Genomic DNA, 16605 nt, shown 5'->3' with positions numbered 1-16605 from the left:
TTTTAAGTGAAAATTCTGCTTATTTAAACACGCATAATAACTGCATGCATAAAATAAAACATGAAAACTATAAAAACAATAAATACATAAAATAAATGAAAATTTAACTGCACTTTACCTTTACTGAGGAATAGTGATGGCCTAAGAGGAAGGTGGAGAGATGTTATTGTTTGGAAAGGGTGTCATGTTCCAATAAAAAAATCAGGAAACTGCCCTTCTGGTGATTTTTCTCTTTCCTTTCTCTGTATAGTAGCACCTGAAGATTATGGAGATTCACTAGCATTTGATTTTTTTCTTTGCTAAAGAAGCTGTCCAATGTTGTCTGCTTTTGACGACTTTTCAAAATTTTTCTAAACTGGTCAACAATATTGTCCTTGAACAAGTTGATGCTTCTATTGACAACAGTAATGTTAGGATGCCATTTTCTCATCAGGCTCTATATCTGAGCCCAGTGGTAACACAGTTCCTTAATTTCTGCACTGGAAGTGTTGCCCTTACTGCTTCCTTCCTCTGAAGAAGAAACTTCCTCAACCACTTCCTGATGCTCCATGAGCAGGTCTTGAAGTTCTGTGGTGAGCTCATTCTTGTGATCCGCCACCAATTTCTCTACATTCTGATCATCCATTTCCAAACCCATGGATTGGCCCAGAGAAACAATATACATCACTACAGGCACTACCTCAAAGCCTTCAAAAATCTCTGACTGACACACAGTCTGGCCACAATTTCTTCCAGGCACAGTTCATTGTTCTGGAAGAAACATATCCCCCCCAGCTTTGTCTATTATCCTTAAACACTGGAGGATATTAAAATGGTTTTTCCAAAATTCCCTAAAGGTAAGCTCTCTTTTGGAGTTCACTTCAAAGCACCTTTTAAACAGTGCTTTTGTGTAAAGTTTCTTAAAACTGGAAATTACCTGCTGGTCCCTGGATTGAATAAGAGGAGTGGTGTTAGGGGGGGGGGGGCAAGAACTTCACTTTAACCCTTTGGGGGTCAACAGGTCCTCTCAGAGACTTGTTCTCAGGGTCAGCCAAATTTCAAAAAAAAAAAAAAAAAAAAAAAAAAAAATTATGAAAAGATAGAGAATCTTTTCCCGATCATAATGACACCAAAAGTATGAAATTTGATGGAAAACTTACAGAATTATACTCTCACGAAGTTAGCGGTCTCGATGATGTTTACGCATCAGCGATTTTGCCCACTTTGAGCCCTATTTCCGGCCAATTCCAGTGTACTAGTGGACAAAAATCATAACTATTTCACTAGAACTCCATATTTTCTATCGAATGAGTACAAGAAACCACCCATTTACCGATTTCAACTATCCAATAAAGTGATCAGAATTTAGCAATTTTGCCAATTTCACACAAATTTCAAAAGATGCCAATTTCCGAATAGGGTCCAGAATAAACAAAAACGACATTCCTGGCACTAAAATAACAAGTTCTCTGTTTGTTAGTCACATCCCCAGGCCCCTCTTATATTTCTTTGGCTTTCCACTTTGAATTTTTATTCTTACAAAAAAAAATAAGATTTACTGTTATGCAGACTACTGCATCAGTGTAGAAATGGTATAAATAATATCAGTGCAATTCTGAAAGAATATTAGACTCACCAGTTGATGTGTATTGGATGCTTGGCATGATTTGTTTACTTTTAAACTGTGGTAAAAATTGAACATTTCTGCTACTTTGAGCTCAATTTCAAGGTACTTTTCATTGTAAAACCAGTCAAAATCATCTCAATTTCTGTAATATGTCTTCCATTCTATAAAATGAGACCAAGAAAACTAGAATACAACAATAAATACCATACGAAAATACAGTGCAAAGTCGGTGTTTTAATCCAAAAACACGGTCAAAGTTTTTTTTTCTCATTACGCACTGTGTGCTGCAGGATTTTTTTTTATACTGCGCACACTGACCACATAGACCCATTCTTACATATGTAGGCCTACCAGCTTTCTCTCACTAGATTTGAGGGCGCTAGAATTTAGGTGTACTAGTACGTCAAAAACCCTGGGTCGTAAGACGTACTAGTACGTCCGAAACCCCCAAAGGGTTAATGAAACTGCATTCATGCACCAAATTTTTCTCCAAGCCTGGAGTGTGAGCAGGAGCATTGTCCATTACCAGAAGTGCCCCTAATGGTAAGTTTTTTCTGAAAGGTACTGCTTCACACTTGGGGCTAACACTTCATGTATCCACTCAGTGAAGAACTGCCTTGTTACCCAAGTTTTACTATTAGCCCGCCACATTACACTGAGTTTATTTTTAATCACATTGTTTTTCTTAAACACCCTTCTGTATGGCAGTAGCATGGAACCTAACCTGCTGTATAAGCAGGGCCCTCTTGTATAGCAGTAGCATGGAACCTAACCTAACCTGTATAAGTGGGGCCCTCCTGTATAGCAGTAGCACAGAACCTAACCTGCTGTATAAGCAGGGCCCTCCTGTACAGCAGTAGCATGGAACCTAACCTGCTGTATAAGCAGGGCCCTCCTGTACAGCAGCAACATGGAACCTAACCTTCTGTATAAGCAGGGCCCTCCTGTACAGAGGAGCTTTATAAGAACCAACTGTATCCAAAGACCAGATGTGATAACATCCAGATCAGATGATTTGATAACAACAGACCAGATGTTATAACACACATGGGGGTGACAACTTCATGAAATATAAAATACAATACAGGAGTAGGTAGGGTTGTAACCTACTACAAGACCACTCAAGGAGTGGGTGAGTGTGGAAGCCACTACAAGACCACTCAATACACACACTGTTAACTTCATATAACACTATCACCACACAATATTAACCATAAACACTACCACCATTCAATATTAACTGCAAACATCACTACCACCACACAATATTAACCACAAACAACACTACCACCACACAATATTAACCACAAACAACACTAACACTACACAATATTAACCACAAACATCACTACCACCACACAATATTAACCACAAACAACACTACCACCACACAATATTAACCACAAACAACACTAACACTACACAATATTAACCACAAACAACACTAACACTACACAATATTAACCACAAACAACACTAACACTACACAATATTAACCACAAACAACACTAACACTACACAATATTAACCACAAACAACACTAACACTACACAATATTAACCACAAACAACACTAACACCACACAATATTAACCACAAACAACACTACCACCACACAATATTAACCACAAACATCACTACCACCACACAATATTAACCACAAACAACACTACCACCACACAATATTAACCAGAAACAACACTACCACCACACAATATTAACCAGAAACAACACTACCACCACACAATATTAACCACAAACAACACTAACACTACACAATATTAACCACAAACAACACTACCACCACACAATATTAACCAGAAACAACACTACCACCACACAATATTAACCACAAACATCACTACCACCACACAATATTAACCACAAACAACACTACCACCACACAATATTAACCACAAACAACACTACCACCACACAATATTAACCACAAACATCACTACCACCACACAATATTAACCACAAACAACACTAACACTACACAATATTAACCACAAACAACACTAACACTACACAATATTAACCACAAACAACACTACCACCACACAATATTAACCACAAACAACACTAACACTACACAATATTAACCACAAACAACACTACCACCACACAATATTAACCACAAACATCACTACCACCACACAATATTAACCACAAACAACACTAACACTACACAATATTAACCACAAACAACACTAACACTACACAATATTAACCACAAACATCACTACCACCACACAATATTAACCACAAACAACACTACCACCACACAATATTAACCACAAACATCACTACCACCACACAATATTAACCACAAACAACACTACCACCACACAATATTAACCACAAACAACACTACCACCACACAATATTAACCACAAACAACACTACCACCACACAATATTAACCAGAAACATCACTACCACCACACAATATTAACCACAAACAACACTAACACTACACAATATTAACCACAAACAACACTACCACCACACAATATTAACCAGAAACAACACTACCACCACATAACTTATGTTTTAATCAATGAAATATTACCAAACAACTGCACTCGAAACTGTCTCAAGATACTTAAAAAATTATTTATGCAACATTGGCCTCATTTACTTGTAAGAGAATCATCATCTTTATTATTATTATAAAACCCTAAGTCTGTATGGCTCATACGTCACTTCTACGGGGATATTTCTCGTAACAGAAAATCTTTTTCTTATTTCAGTGCGAGAGAGAAAAGAAGCCAAGTTTAGTTAGTAATCTTTAGCCTTAATTTGCATAATGGAATTCTCAACTAGAAAACAAATTTTTTGGAACAAAATGGAGGAAAATTATACAGCACAAAATTTACTTAGTAAAATAAAAATGTCTGGAAGCAAGTAAATCCTGGTAACCACAGCAGCTTAGAGCCTAACTCTTTACTAACTGCAGCAGCTTAGAGCCTAACTCTTTACTAACTGCAGCAGCTTAGAGCCTAACTCTTTACTAACTGCAGCAGCTTAGAGCCTAACTCTTTACTAACTGCAGCAGCTTAGAGCCTAACTCTTTACTAACTGCAGCAGCTAGAACCTAACTCTTCACTAACTGTAGCAGCTAGAACCTAACTCTTCACTAACTGTAGCAGCTAGAACCTAACTTCACTAACTGTAGCAGCTAGAACCTAACTCTTCACTAACTGTAGCAGCTAGAACCTAACTCTTCACTAACTGTAGCAGCTAGAGCCTAACTCTTCACTAACTGTAGCAGCTAGAACCTAACTCTTCACTAACTGTAGCAGCTAGAACCTAACTCTTCACTAACTGTAGCAGCTAGAGCCTAACTCTTCACTAACTGTAGCAGCTAGAACCTAACTCTTCACTAACTGTAGCAGCTAGAACCTAACTCTTCACTAACTGTAGCAGCTAGAACCTAACTCTTCACTAACTGTAGCAGCTAGAACCTAACTCTTCACTAACTGTAGCAGCTAGAGCCTAACTCTTCACTAACTGTAGCAGCTAGAACCTAACTCTTCACTAACTGTAGCAGCTAGAGCCTAACTCTTCATTAATTTATGTACAGCAAATAAGCAACAATAAGAATTTAAAATGTTTCTCAATGCAAAAAAAGCTAAGTATCATTACAAAAACAAAACTCTAGATATAAATAATTTTATGTAGAATAATTGGTACAGTACAGACTAAAATATCTGTACATACTGCATTAATAAAGTTTATTGTGCTTCTAAAAACTGTAAATAAAGTCTATGGAAGAAAGCAGATCAAATGCAGAATTTCAAAAAGATTTAAATATTCTAAATCAATTACTGAATGCAGTAGAGTAAGCTCCTCTATACAGTGATTTTTGTTTTAAGCAATGGAAAAAGTTCAAAGTTGAACATCACATCATGAAGACCTTTCCACCTGCTGTTCAATTTTTGAATGTCCTTTTTTAGATCACATTTGCATATGTGATCTTTTTAAACACCTGAAGGACATCTAAAGTTGAATAACACAGGAAAACTCTTCCAGTGTGTGCTCTTTAATTATCTTGATACCAACTCAGTTTTGAGCCTATAACAATTCTATCAAAATCTAAGCCTACACCAATATTATGAATATCAATATTTTGGCATGACCCTATTAAATGCCAAGTGCTTTATAAGATTATTATTATTATTCACAGAGTGCTCTCAACCCATATGGGTCTCAAAGCTTTAAAAGACAGCCTACTGTACAAAAAAATCACATTGTATAAATTAGCTTTACAAAATGTACTGTATATAGAGCTTAATAAAAGAGTTGTGTAGAAAACAGGAAAGACTGGACATATCACTGTCAGTGAACCTTGAGCTTACTTATAAAAGTGGTGTACAAAGAATGGCATACAATGTATGCACAAAGTGGCACACAATGTATGCACAAAGTGGCACACAATGTATGCACAAAGTGGCATACAATGTATGCACAAAGTGGCATACAATGTATGCACAAAGTGGCATACAATGTATGCACAAAGTGGCATACAATGTATCCACAAAGTGGAATACAATGTATGCACAAAGTGGCATACAATGTATGCACAAAGTGACACACAATGTATGCACAAAGTGGCATACAATGTATGCACAAAGTGGCATACAATGTATGCACAAGGATTGGCATACAATGTATGCACAGAGTGGTGTACAATATATGCACAAAGCATATCATACAATGCTGTACAAAGAGTGGCAAACAAGGCTGTACAAGGATGTATAAGGTTGTACATAGTGGCATACAAGCTGTACATAGTGGCATACAAGAGATACAAAGAGTACCGTCACTTACCTCTGTCGCATATAATATATCGAGAATCTTAGAAATAAGCTCATTATTCTCGCCCTCATCCTGACACAACACCTCAATTTCTCGCAGCTTGCCAAAGTAAAAGTCACGTTCCTTCTCTAGCCCTGACACTGTCAGTCTTAGATCCATCAGCTGAAACAACATGCAAAAACAATTAACACTATCAACCTGAGTCATGGTGGTGGGAGGTACAGTGCCCACACTCTGAAGGATGGGTGGAGGTGGGAGGTACAGTGCCCACACTCTGAAGGATGGGTGGAGGTGGGAGGTACAGTGCCCACACTCTGAAGGATGGGTGGAGGTGGGAGGTACAGTGCCCACACTCTGAAGGATGGGTGGAGGTGGGAGGTACAGTGCCCACACTCTGAAGGATGGGTGAAGGTGGGAGGTACAGTGCCCACACTCTGAAGGATGGGTGGAGGTGGGAGGTACAGTGCCCACACTCTGAAGGATGGGTGGAGGTGGGAGGTACAGTGTCTACACTCTGAAGGATGGGTGGAAGTGGGAGGTACAGTGTCCACACTCTGAAGGATGGGTGGAGGTGGGAGGTACAGTGTCTACACTCTGAAGGATGGGTGGAGGTGGGAGGTACAGTACCTGCACTCTGAAGGATGGGCAAGGATGTCACAGTTCAGTGTCATCTGAACAGTGATGTTATACCGCAGCTTAATACATGTTATACCGCAGCTTAATACATGTTATACTGCAGCCTAATACATGTTATACTGCAGCTTAACACGTTATACTGCAGCTTAATACATGTTATACTACAGCTTAATACATGTTATACTGCAGCTTAACACATGTTATACTGCAGCTTAACACATGTTATACTGCAGCTTAACACATGTTATACTGCAGCCTAATACATGTTGTACTGCAATTTAACAGCTGTAAATCTATCACTTGGAAACCTGTTGTATATTACCTGACAATTAAGTAGCAGCGCATTCAGTAATTTACAAAAGTGGAATATACACCATACATTAACCATCCACTCTGAAGGCTATCATGTAAAACTACAAGTATATTACAGTACAGTAATATACCTGAACTGAATACACAACCATACATTAACCATCCACTCTAAAGACTACCACATAATATTACAGTAACAATACAGTAACTGAGTGGAACCTACCTGACTAGAGAGTTCTTCCACTTGTGCATTGTTGGTAGAGGGTGAGCGGTTAGTGACAGCTGGTCTGGAGGCTATACGAGAGGGAGTCTGTCGGGCACCACCTGCGAACACAGTATCCACCATCATCATCTATACCAGACATGGCCATGGTGAATTTGATATAACTTTGCATATCAAATACATTCTGTAGCATGTTGCATCAACAAGCAGCACTGGCTAAGCATACGAGACACCAGTGACTCACGAGTCATGGCTTGATCACACTTATTATACAAAATTTATGACTTTCAAATAAATTTCACCTTCAAGGACAGTAAAAATTTATAATTGTAAAATTGTGTTGTTGGAAGTGTAGAGTGAAAGGTTGTGTTGGAAGTGTAGATTGAAAGGTTGTGCTACAAGTGTAGAGTGAAAAGTTGTGATACAAGTGTAGAGTGAAAAGTTGTGCTACAAGTGTAGATTGAAAGGTTGTGCTACAAGTGTAGAGTGAAAGGTTGTGCTACAAGTGTAGAGTGAAAGGTTGTGCTACAAGTGTCGATTGGAAGGTTGTGCTACAAGTGCACAGTGAAAGGTTGTGCTACAAGTGTAGAGTGAAAGGTTGTGCTACAAGTGTCGATTGGAAGGTTGTGCTACAAGTGCACAGTGAAAGGTTGTGCTACAAGTGTAGAGTGAAAGGTTGTGCTACAAGTGTAGATTGAAAGGTTGTGCTACAAGTGTAGAGTGAAAGGTTGTGCTACAAGTGTAGAGTGAAAGGTTGTGCTACAAGTGTAGGGTGAAAGGTTGTGCTACAAGTGTAGAGTGAAAGGTTGTGCTACAAGTGTAGGGTGAAAGGTTGTGCTACAAGTGTAGAGTGAAAGGTTGTGCTACAAGTGTAGAGTGAAAGGTTGTGCTACAAGTGTAGAGTGAAAGGTTGTGCTACAAGTGTAGATTGAAAGGTTGTGCTACAAGTGTAGAGTGAAAGGTTGTGCTACAAGTGTAGAGTGAAAGGTTGTGCTACAAGTGTAGATTGAAAGGTTGTGCTACAAGTGTAGAGTGAAAGGTTGTGCTACAAGTGTAGAGTGAAAGGTTGTGCTACAAGTGTAGAGTGAAAAGTTGTGCTACAAGTGTAGAGTGAAAGGTTGTGCTACAAGTGTCGATTGGAAGGTTGTGCTACAAGTGCACAGTGAAAGGTTGTGCTACAAGTGTAGAGTGAAAGGTTGTGCTACAAGTGTAGAGTGAAAGGTTGTGCTACAAGTGTAGAGTGAAAGGTTGTGCTACAAGTGTAGATTGAAAGGTTGTGCTACAAGTGTAGAGTGAAAGGTTGTGCTACAAGTGTAGAGTGAAAGGTTGTGCTACAGGTGTAGAGTGAAAGGTTGTGCTACAAGTGTAGAGTGAAAGGTTGTGCTACAGGTGTAGATTGAAAGGTTGTGCTACAAGTGTAGAGTGAAAAGTTGTGCTACAAGTGTAGAGTGAAAGGTTGTGCTACAAGTGTCGATTGGAAGGTTGTGCTACAAGTGCACAGTGAAAGGTTGTGCTACAAGTGTAGAGTGAAAGGTTGTGCTACAAGTGTAGAGTGAAAGGTTGTGCTACAAGTGTAGAGTGAAAGGTTGTGCTACAAGTGTAGATTGAAAGGTTGTGCTACAAGTGTAGAGTGAAAGGTTGTGCTACAAGTGTAGAGTGAAAGGTTGTGCTACAAGTGTAGAGTGAAAGGTTGTGCTACAAGTGTAGAGTGAAAGGTTGTGCTACAAGTGTAGAGTGAAAGGTTGTGCTACAAGTGTAGAGTGAAAGGTTGTGCTACAAGTGTAGAGTGAAAGGTTGTGCTACAAGTGTAGAGTGAAAGGTTGTGCTACAAGTGTAGAGTGAAAGGTTGTGCTACAAGTGTAGAGTGAAAGGTTGTGCTACAAGTGTAGAGTGAAAGGTTGTGCTACAAGTGTAGAGTGAAAGGTTGTGCTACAAGTGTAGAGTGAAAAGTTGTGCTACAAGTGTAGAGTGAAAGGTTGTGCTACAAGTGTAGAGTGAAAGGTTGTGCTACAGGTGTAGAGTGAAAGGTTGTGCTACAAGTGCACAGTGAAAGGTTGTGCTACAGGTGTAGAGTGAAAGGTTGTGCTACAGGTGTAGAGTGAAAGGTTGTGCTACAAGTGCACAGTGAAAGGTTGTGCTACAAGTGCACAGTGAAAGGTTGTGCTACAAGTGTAGAGTGAAAGGTTGTGCTACAGGTGTAGAGTGAAAGGTTGTGCTACAAGTGCACAGTGAAAGGTTGTGCTACAAGTGCACAGTGAAAGGTTGTGCTACAAGTGTAGAGTGAAAGGTTGTGCTACAGGTGTAGAGTGAAAGGTTGTGCTACAGGTGTAGAGTGAAAGGTTGTGCTACAAGTGCACAGTGAAAGGTTGTGCTACAGGTGTAGAGTGAAAGGTTGTGCTACAAGTGCACAGTGAAAGGTTGTGCTACAAGTGCACAGTGAAAGGTTGTGCTACAAGTGCACAGTGAAAGGTTGTGCTACAAGTGTAGAGTGAAAGGTTGTGCTACAGGTGTAGAGTGAAAGGTTGTGCTACAAGTGCACAGTGAAAGGTTGTGCTACAAGTGCACAGTGAAAGGTTGTGCTACAAGTGTAGAGTGAAAGGTTGTGCTACAGGTGTAGAGTGAAAGGTTGTGCTACAAGTGCACAGTGAAAGGTTGTGCTACAAGTGCACAGTGAAAGGTTGTGCTACAAGTGCACAGTGAAAGGTTGTGCTACAAGTGCACAGTGAAAGGTTGTGCTACAAGTGTAGAGTGAAAGGTTGTGCTACAAGTGTAGAGTGAAAGGTTGTGCTACAAGTGCACAGTGAAAGGTTGTGCTACAAGTGCACAGTGAAAGGTTGTGCTACAAGTGCACAGTGAAAGGTTGTGCTACAAGTGTAGAGTGAAAGGTTGTGCTACAAGTGCACAGTGAAAGGTTGTGCTACAAGTGTAGAGTGAAAGGTTGTGCTACAAGTGTAGAGTGAAAGGTTGTGCTACAAGTGCACAATGAAAGGTTGTGCTACAGGTGTAGAGTGAAAGGTTGTGCTACAAGTGCACAGTGAAAGGTTGTGCTACAGGTGTAGAGTGAAAGGTTGTGCTACAAGTGCACAGTGAAAGGTTGTGCTACAAGTGTAGAGTGAAAGGTTGTGCTACAAGTGCACAGTGAAAGGTTGTGCTACAAGTGTAGAGTGAAAGGTTGTGCTACAAGTGCACAGTGAAAAGTTGTGCTACAAGTGTAGAGTGAAAGGTTGTGCTACAAGTGTAGAGTGAAAGGTTGTGCTACAAGTGTAGAGTGAAAGGTTGTGCTACAAGTGTAGATTGAAAGGTTGTGCTACAGGTGTAGATTGAAAGGTTGTGCTACAAGTGTAGAGTGAAAAGTTGTGCTACAAGTGTAGAGTGAAAGGTTGTGCTACAAGTGTAGAGTGAAAGGTTGTGCTACAAGTGTAGAGTGAAAGGTTGTGCTACAAGTGTAGAGTGAAAGGTTGTGCTACAAGTGTAGAGTGAAAGGTTGTGCTACAAGTGCACAGTGAAAGGTTGTGCTACAAGTGTAGAGTGAAAGGTTGTGCTACAAGTGCACAGTGAAAGGTTGTGCTACAAGTGCACAGTGAAAGGTTGTGCTACAAGTGTAGAGTGAAAGGTTGTGCTACAAGTGTAGAGTGAAAGGTTGTGCTACAAGTGCACAGTGAAAGGTTGTGCTACAAGTGTAGAGTGAAAGGTTGTGCTACAAGTGTAGAGTGAAAGGTTGTGCTACAAGTGCACAGTGAAAGGTTGTGCTACAAGTGTAGAGTGAAAGGTTGTGCTACAAGTGCACAGTGAAAGGTTGTGCTACAAGTGTAGAGTGAAAGGTTGTGCTACAAGTGTAGAGTGAAAGGTTGTGCTACAAGTGTAGAGTGAAAGGTTGTGCTACAAGTGTAGAGTGAAAGGTTGTGCTACAAGTGTAGAGTGAAAGGTTGTGCTACAAGTGCACAGTGAAAGGTTGTGCTACAAGTGTAGAGTGAAAGGTTGTGCTACAAGTGTAGAGTGAAAGGTTGTGCTACAAGTGTAGAGTGAAAGGTTGTGCTACAAGTGTAGAGTGAAAGGTTGTGCTACAAGTGTAGAGTGAAAGGTTGTGCTACAAGTGTAGAGTGAAAGGTTGTGCTACAAGTGCACAGTGAAAGGTTGTGCTACAAGTGTAGAGTGAAAGGTTGTGCTACAAGTGTAGAGTGAAAGGTTGTGCTACAAGTGTAGAGTGAAAGGTTGTGCTACAAGTGTAGAGTGAAAGGTTGTGCTACAAGTGTAGAGTGAAAGGTTGTGCTACAAGTGCACAGTGAAAGGTTGTGCTACAAGTGTAGAGTGAAAGGTTGTGCTACAAGTGTAGAGTGAAAGGTTGTGCTACAAGTGTAGAGTGAAAGGTTGTGCTACAAGTGCACAGTGAAAGGTTGTGCTACAAGTGTAGAGTGAAAGGTTGTGCTACAAGTGTAGAGTGAAAGGTTGTGCTACAAGTGTAGAGTGAAAGGTTGTGCTACAAGTGCACAGTGAAAGGTTGTGCTACAAGTGTAGAGTGAAAGGGTGTGCTACAAGTGTAGAGTGAAAGGTTGTGCTACAAGTGTAGGGTGAAAGGTTGTGCTACAAGTGTAGAGTGAAAGGTTGTGCTACAAGTGTAGAGTGAAAGGTTGTGCTACAAGTGTAGGGTGAAAGGTTGTGCTACAAGTGTAGAGTGAAAGGTTGTGCTACAAGTGTAGAGTGAAAGGTTGTGCTACAAGTGTAGAGTGAAAGGGTGTGCTACAAGTGTAGAGTGAAAGGGTGTGCTACAAGTGTAGAGTGAAAGGTTGTGCTACAAGTGTAGAGTGAAAGGTTGTGCTACAAGTGTAGAGTGAAAGGTTGTGCTACAAGTGTAGAGTGAAAGGTTGTGCTACAAGTGTAGGGTGAAAGGTTGTGCTACAAGTGTAGAGTGAAAGGTTGTGCTACAAGTGTAGGGTGAAAGGTTGTGCTACAAGTGCACAGTGAAAGGTTGTGCTACAAGTGCACAGTGAAAGGTTGTGCTACAAGTGTAGGGTGAAAGGTTGTGCTACAAGTGCACAGTGAAAGGTTGTGCTACAAGTGCACAGTGAAAGGTTGTGCTACAAGTGTAGGGTGAAAGGTTGTGCTACAAGTGTAGAGTGAAAGGTTGTGCTACAAGTGTAGAGTGAAAGGTTGTGCTACAAGTGTAGGGTGAAAGGTTGTGCTACAAGTGCACAGTGAAAGGTTGTGCTACAAGTGCACAGTGAAAGGTTGTGCTACAAGTGTAGGGTGAAAGGTTGTGCTACAAGTGCACAGTGAAAGGTTGTGCTACAAGTGCACAGTGAAAGGTTGTGCTACAAGTGCACAGTGAAAGGTTGTGCTACAAGTGTAGAGTGAAAGGTTGTGCTACAAGTGTAGAGTGAAAGGTTGTGCTACAAGTGTAGAGTGAAAGGTTGTGCTACAAGTGCACAGTGAAAGGTTGTGCTACAAGTGTAGAGTGAAAGGTTGTGCTACAAGTGTAGAGTGAAAGGTTGTGCTACAAGTGTAGAGTGAAAGGTTGTGCTACAAGTGCACAGTGAAAGGTTGTGCTACAAGTGTAGAGTGAAAGGTTGTGCTACAAGTGTAGAGTGAAAGGTTGTGCTACAAGTGTAGAGTGAAAGGTTGTGCTACAAGTGTAGAGTGAAAGGTTGTGCTACAAGTGTAGGGTGAAAGGTTGTGCTACAAGTGTAGAGTGAAAGGGTGTGCTACAAGTGTAGAGTGAAAGGTTGTGCTACAAGTGTAGAGTGAAAGGGTGTGCTACAAGTGTAGAGTGAAAGGTTGTGCTACAAGTGTAGAGTGAAAGGTTGTGCTACAAGTGTAGAGTGAAAGGTTGTGCTACAAGTGTAGAGTGAAAGGTTGTGCTACAAGTGTAGAGTGAAAGGTTGTGCTACAAGTGTAGGGTGAAAGGTTGTGCTACAAGTGTAGAGTGAGAGGTTGTGCTACAAGTGTAGGGTGAAAGGGTGTGCTACAAGTGTAGAGTGAAAGGTTGTGCTACAAGTGTAGAGTGAAAGGTTGTGCTACAAGTGTAGAGTGAAAGGTTGTGCTACAAGTGTAGAGTGAAAGGTTGTGCTACAAGTGTAGAGTGAAAGGTTGTGCTACAAGTGTAGAGTGAAAGGTTGTGCTACAAGTGTAGAGTGAAAGGTTGTGCTACAAGTGTAGGGTGAAAGGTTGTGCTACAAGTGTAGAGTGAAAGGTTGTGCTACAAGTGTAGAGTGAAAGGTTGTGCTACAAGTGTAGAGTGAAAGGTTGTGCTACAAGTGTAGAGTGAAAGGTTGTGCTACAAGTGTAGAGTGAAAGGTTGTGCTACAAGTGTAGAGTGAAAGGTTGTGCTACAAGTGTAGAGAAAGTGTTCACTAACCTCAACATAGTTTAAGTAGAGTTAACAAAAGTGTTTACTTACCTCATCAAGAGTTAAGACTAACCTCCAGATGAGGGTCGTCCCATCGGCCTGAAAGCATTAGCAGGACTCTGGGCTATTGGTTTGCGCGGTGGACCACTCCTGCCAAACATTGCTTCCCCTTGTCTTGCTCCGAGGGCATCGTATTCTTGACCCCCATAGTTGGCATCAAAGAATTTCTTAAACCACTGTTAAACCAAGAAATCACCATCAATCACACACAAAATACATAAAGGGAGTGATTTAAATACTTGACACTACAGTCATCACTTCTACACCCATATTAGCAACAAGATGAGTCAGCTATTAAAATTATTGCTTCACACTTTAATTAAAATGAAGGGTAAACAAAAGGAAAACACATTCACCATCACTCATTTCTTAGCTGTTTTTCCAGGACTGCAAAGACATAAGACAATTCAAAAACTCCAGCAAACCATAACATTCCCATTCAGCCCTTAAGAGTGAAGGCACTCTATTATTCTGTTTACCCATTCAATGTCTCCCATGCAGACCTATGTCTTAATCATAGCACACACTGATATGCTGCAAGGGATAAATTTTGACCTAGACATAAGAAAATTAATCTGTGTGGTAGTGTGGGCAATTTAAAAAATAAAAAATCTCCACCCCCCCCCCTACACATAGTGCACAATGGGAACTGCTAACCTCAGATCTTACATTTGGTTCAAAATAGTGACTGAGGCATGTTTTAGGGTGGTTTTCATGGGTTTTATTGCCTGGTCCTTGGTATCATTGACAAACTTAAAACCATACTAATGAAGTAAGCATACACAAATAACCCACACATAGGAAAGAGGAGCTTACAACCATTTACAAAGTCACACTGACTTTGTAAATGGTCCAAGTCGGACCAAAACGTCGTCACAAGCTCCTCTCTCCTATGTGCGGGTTATTTGTGTATTGTTCCAGTCACGATACTGTGCCTTTTTGTTATTTATGAAACCTGCATGATTGTGATCACTTTTAGACTAGAAGTAACAAATATTTGATTTTTAGCAATTTTACAATTTTCCTAAGGAAGGGTAAGGGTACAATGACCCCTCAAATCCCCAGTCTGTTCTGTGGGTTTTTAATAGATCTACTTCAATTATTGGGACAGATTATGAAATATAGCCATGGTTATATTTCATACACCAAGAAACAGGGTAAACCTTTCATTTTGTGTGATGGATGGTTAATATAGGTCAAGTGTTATATAGGAGAGGCCTGAGCATGTGATTAATGAATAGAGGAAAGGTTACTTTAGTGCCAGCAATGACTACAATGCTTATCATGGATTGTTTTTAAATTGTAATTTTATTTAATTCTGTGTAAAATTGACCAAATTACCAACTTCTAAACACTGCATAGGGTAATTTTAAATAGGTAGTTTTTTGTGCTTAATTGTATACTAGTGAAATAGCCAGGTATTGGGCCCCTACTTAAACAAGATGGGTCCTACACAGATGACAGCAAGGAAATGAGTGAGCTACTCAAGTCCCAATATGACTCAGTTTTTAGCAAGCCGCTAACCAGACTGAACGTCGAAGATCAAAATGAATTTTTTATGAGAGCCACAGAATTTGGTTAACACAAGCCTATCCGATGTTATCCTGACGCCAAATGACTTCGAACAGGCGATAAATGACATGCCCATGCACTCTGCCCCAGGGCCAGACTCATGGAACTCCGTGTTCATCAAGAACTGCAAGAAGCCCCTATCACGAGCTTTTACCATCCTATGGAGAGGGAGCATGGACACGGGGGTCATCCCACAGTTACTAAAAACAACAGACATAGCCCCACTCCACAAAGGGGGCAGTAAAGCAACAGCAAAGAACTACAGACCGATAGCACTAACATCCCATATCATAAAAATCTTTGAAAGGGTCCTAAGAAGCAAGATCACCACCCATCTAGAAACCCATCAATTACACAACCCAGGGCAACATGGGTTTAGAACAGGTCGCTCCTGTCTGTCTCAACTATTGGATCACTACGACAAGGTCCTAAATGCACTAGAAGACAAAAATAATGCAGATGTAATATATACAGACTTTGCAAAAGCCTTCGACAAGTGTGACCATGGCGTAATAGCACACAAAATGCGTGCTAAAGGAACAACGGGAAAAGTCAGTCGATGGATCTATAATTTCCTCACTAACAGAACACAGAGTAGTAGTAGCCAACAGAGTAAAGTCCAAGGCAGCTACAGTGAAAAGCTCTGTTCCACAAGGCACAGTACTTGCTCCCATCTTGTTCCTCATCCTCATATCTGACATAGACAAGGATGTCAGCCACAGCACTGTGTCTTCCTTTGCAGATGACACCCGAATCTGCATGACAGTGTCTTCCATTGCAGACACTGCAAGGCTCCAGGCGGACATCAACCAAATCTTTCAGTGAGCTGCAGAAAACAATATGAAGTTTAACGATGAGAAATTTCAATTACTCAGATATGGCAAACACAAGGAAATTAAATCTTCATCAGAGTACAAAACAAATTCTGGCCACAAAATAGAGCGAAACACCAATGTCAAAGACCTGGGAGTGATCATGTCGGAGGATCTCACCTTCAAGGACCATAACATTGTATCAATCGCATCTGCTAG

At 40.5% G+C, this 16605-nt stretch overlaps 1 protein-coding gene across 4 annotated transcripts in view; it reads right to left on the bottom strand.

Moving 5' to 3' along the window:
• The window catches only part of Eb1 (microtubule-associated protein RP/EB family member 1), a 76260-nt gene that overhangs the window by 11288 nt on the left and 48367 nt on the right, over window positions 1–16605 (bottom strand). For all 4 annotated transcript variants that reach the window (XM_053788559.2, XM_053788558.2, XM_070095290.1 and 1 more), the window contains exons 5-7: window positions 14016–14178; window positions 7600–7700; window positions 6441–6590 (exon numbers count right to left, since the gene is read on the bottom strand). In XM_053788559.2, the coding sequence (XP_053644534.1) occupies window positions 6441–6590; window positions 7600–7700; window positions 14016–14178 (414 nt within the window). The remainder of the gene's footprint in view (window positions 1–6440; window positions 6591–7599; window positions 7701–14015; window positions 14179–16605) is intronic.

The sequence above is a fragment of the Cherax quadricarinatus genome, chromosome 49 (genome assembly GCF_038502225.1).
Source record: "Cherax quadricarinatus isolate ZL_2023a chromosome 49, ASM3850222v1, whole genome shotgun sequence".
In the NCBI taxonomy this organism is placed as follows: domain Eukaryota; kingdom Metazoa; phylum Arthropoda; class Malacostraca; order Decapoda; family Parastacidae; genus Cherax; species Cherax quadricarinatus.
Note: the sequence above shows the minus strand (reverse complement) of the source record. Positions and strands in the feature narration are given on the sequence as shown.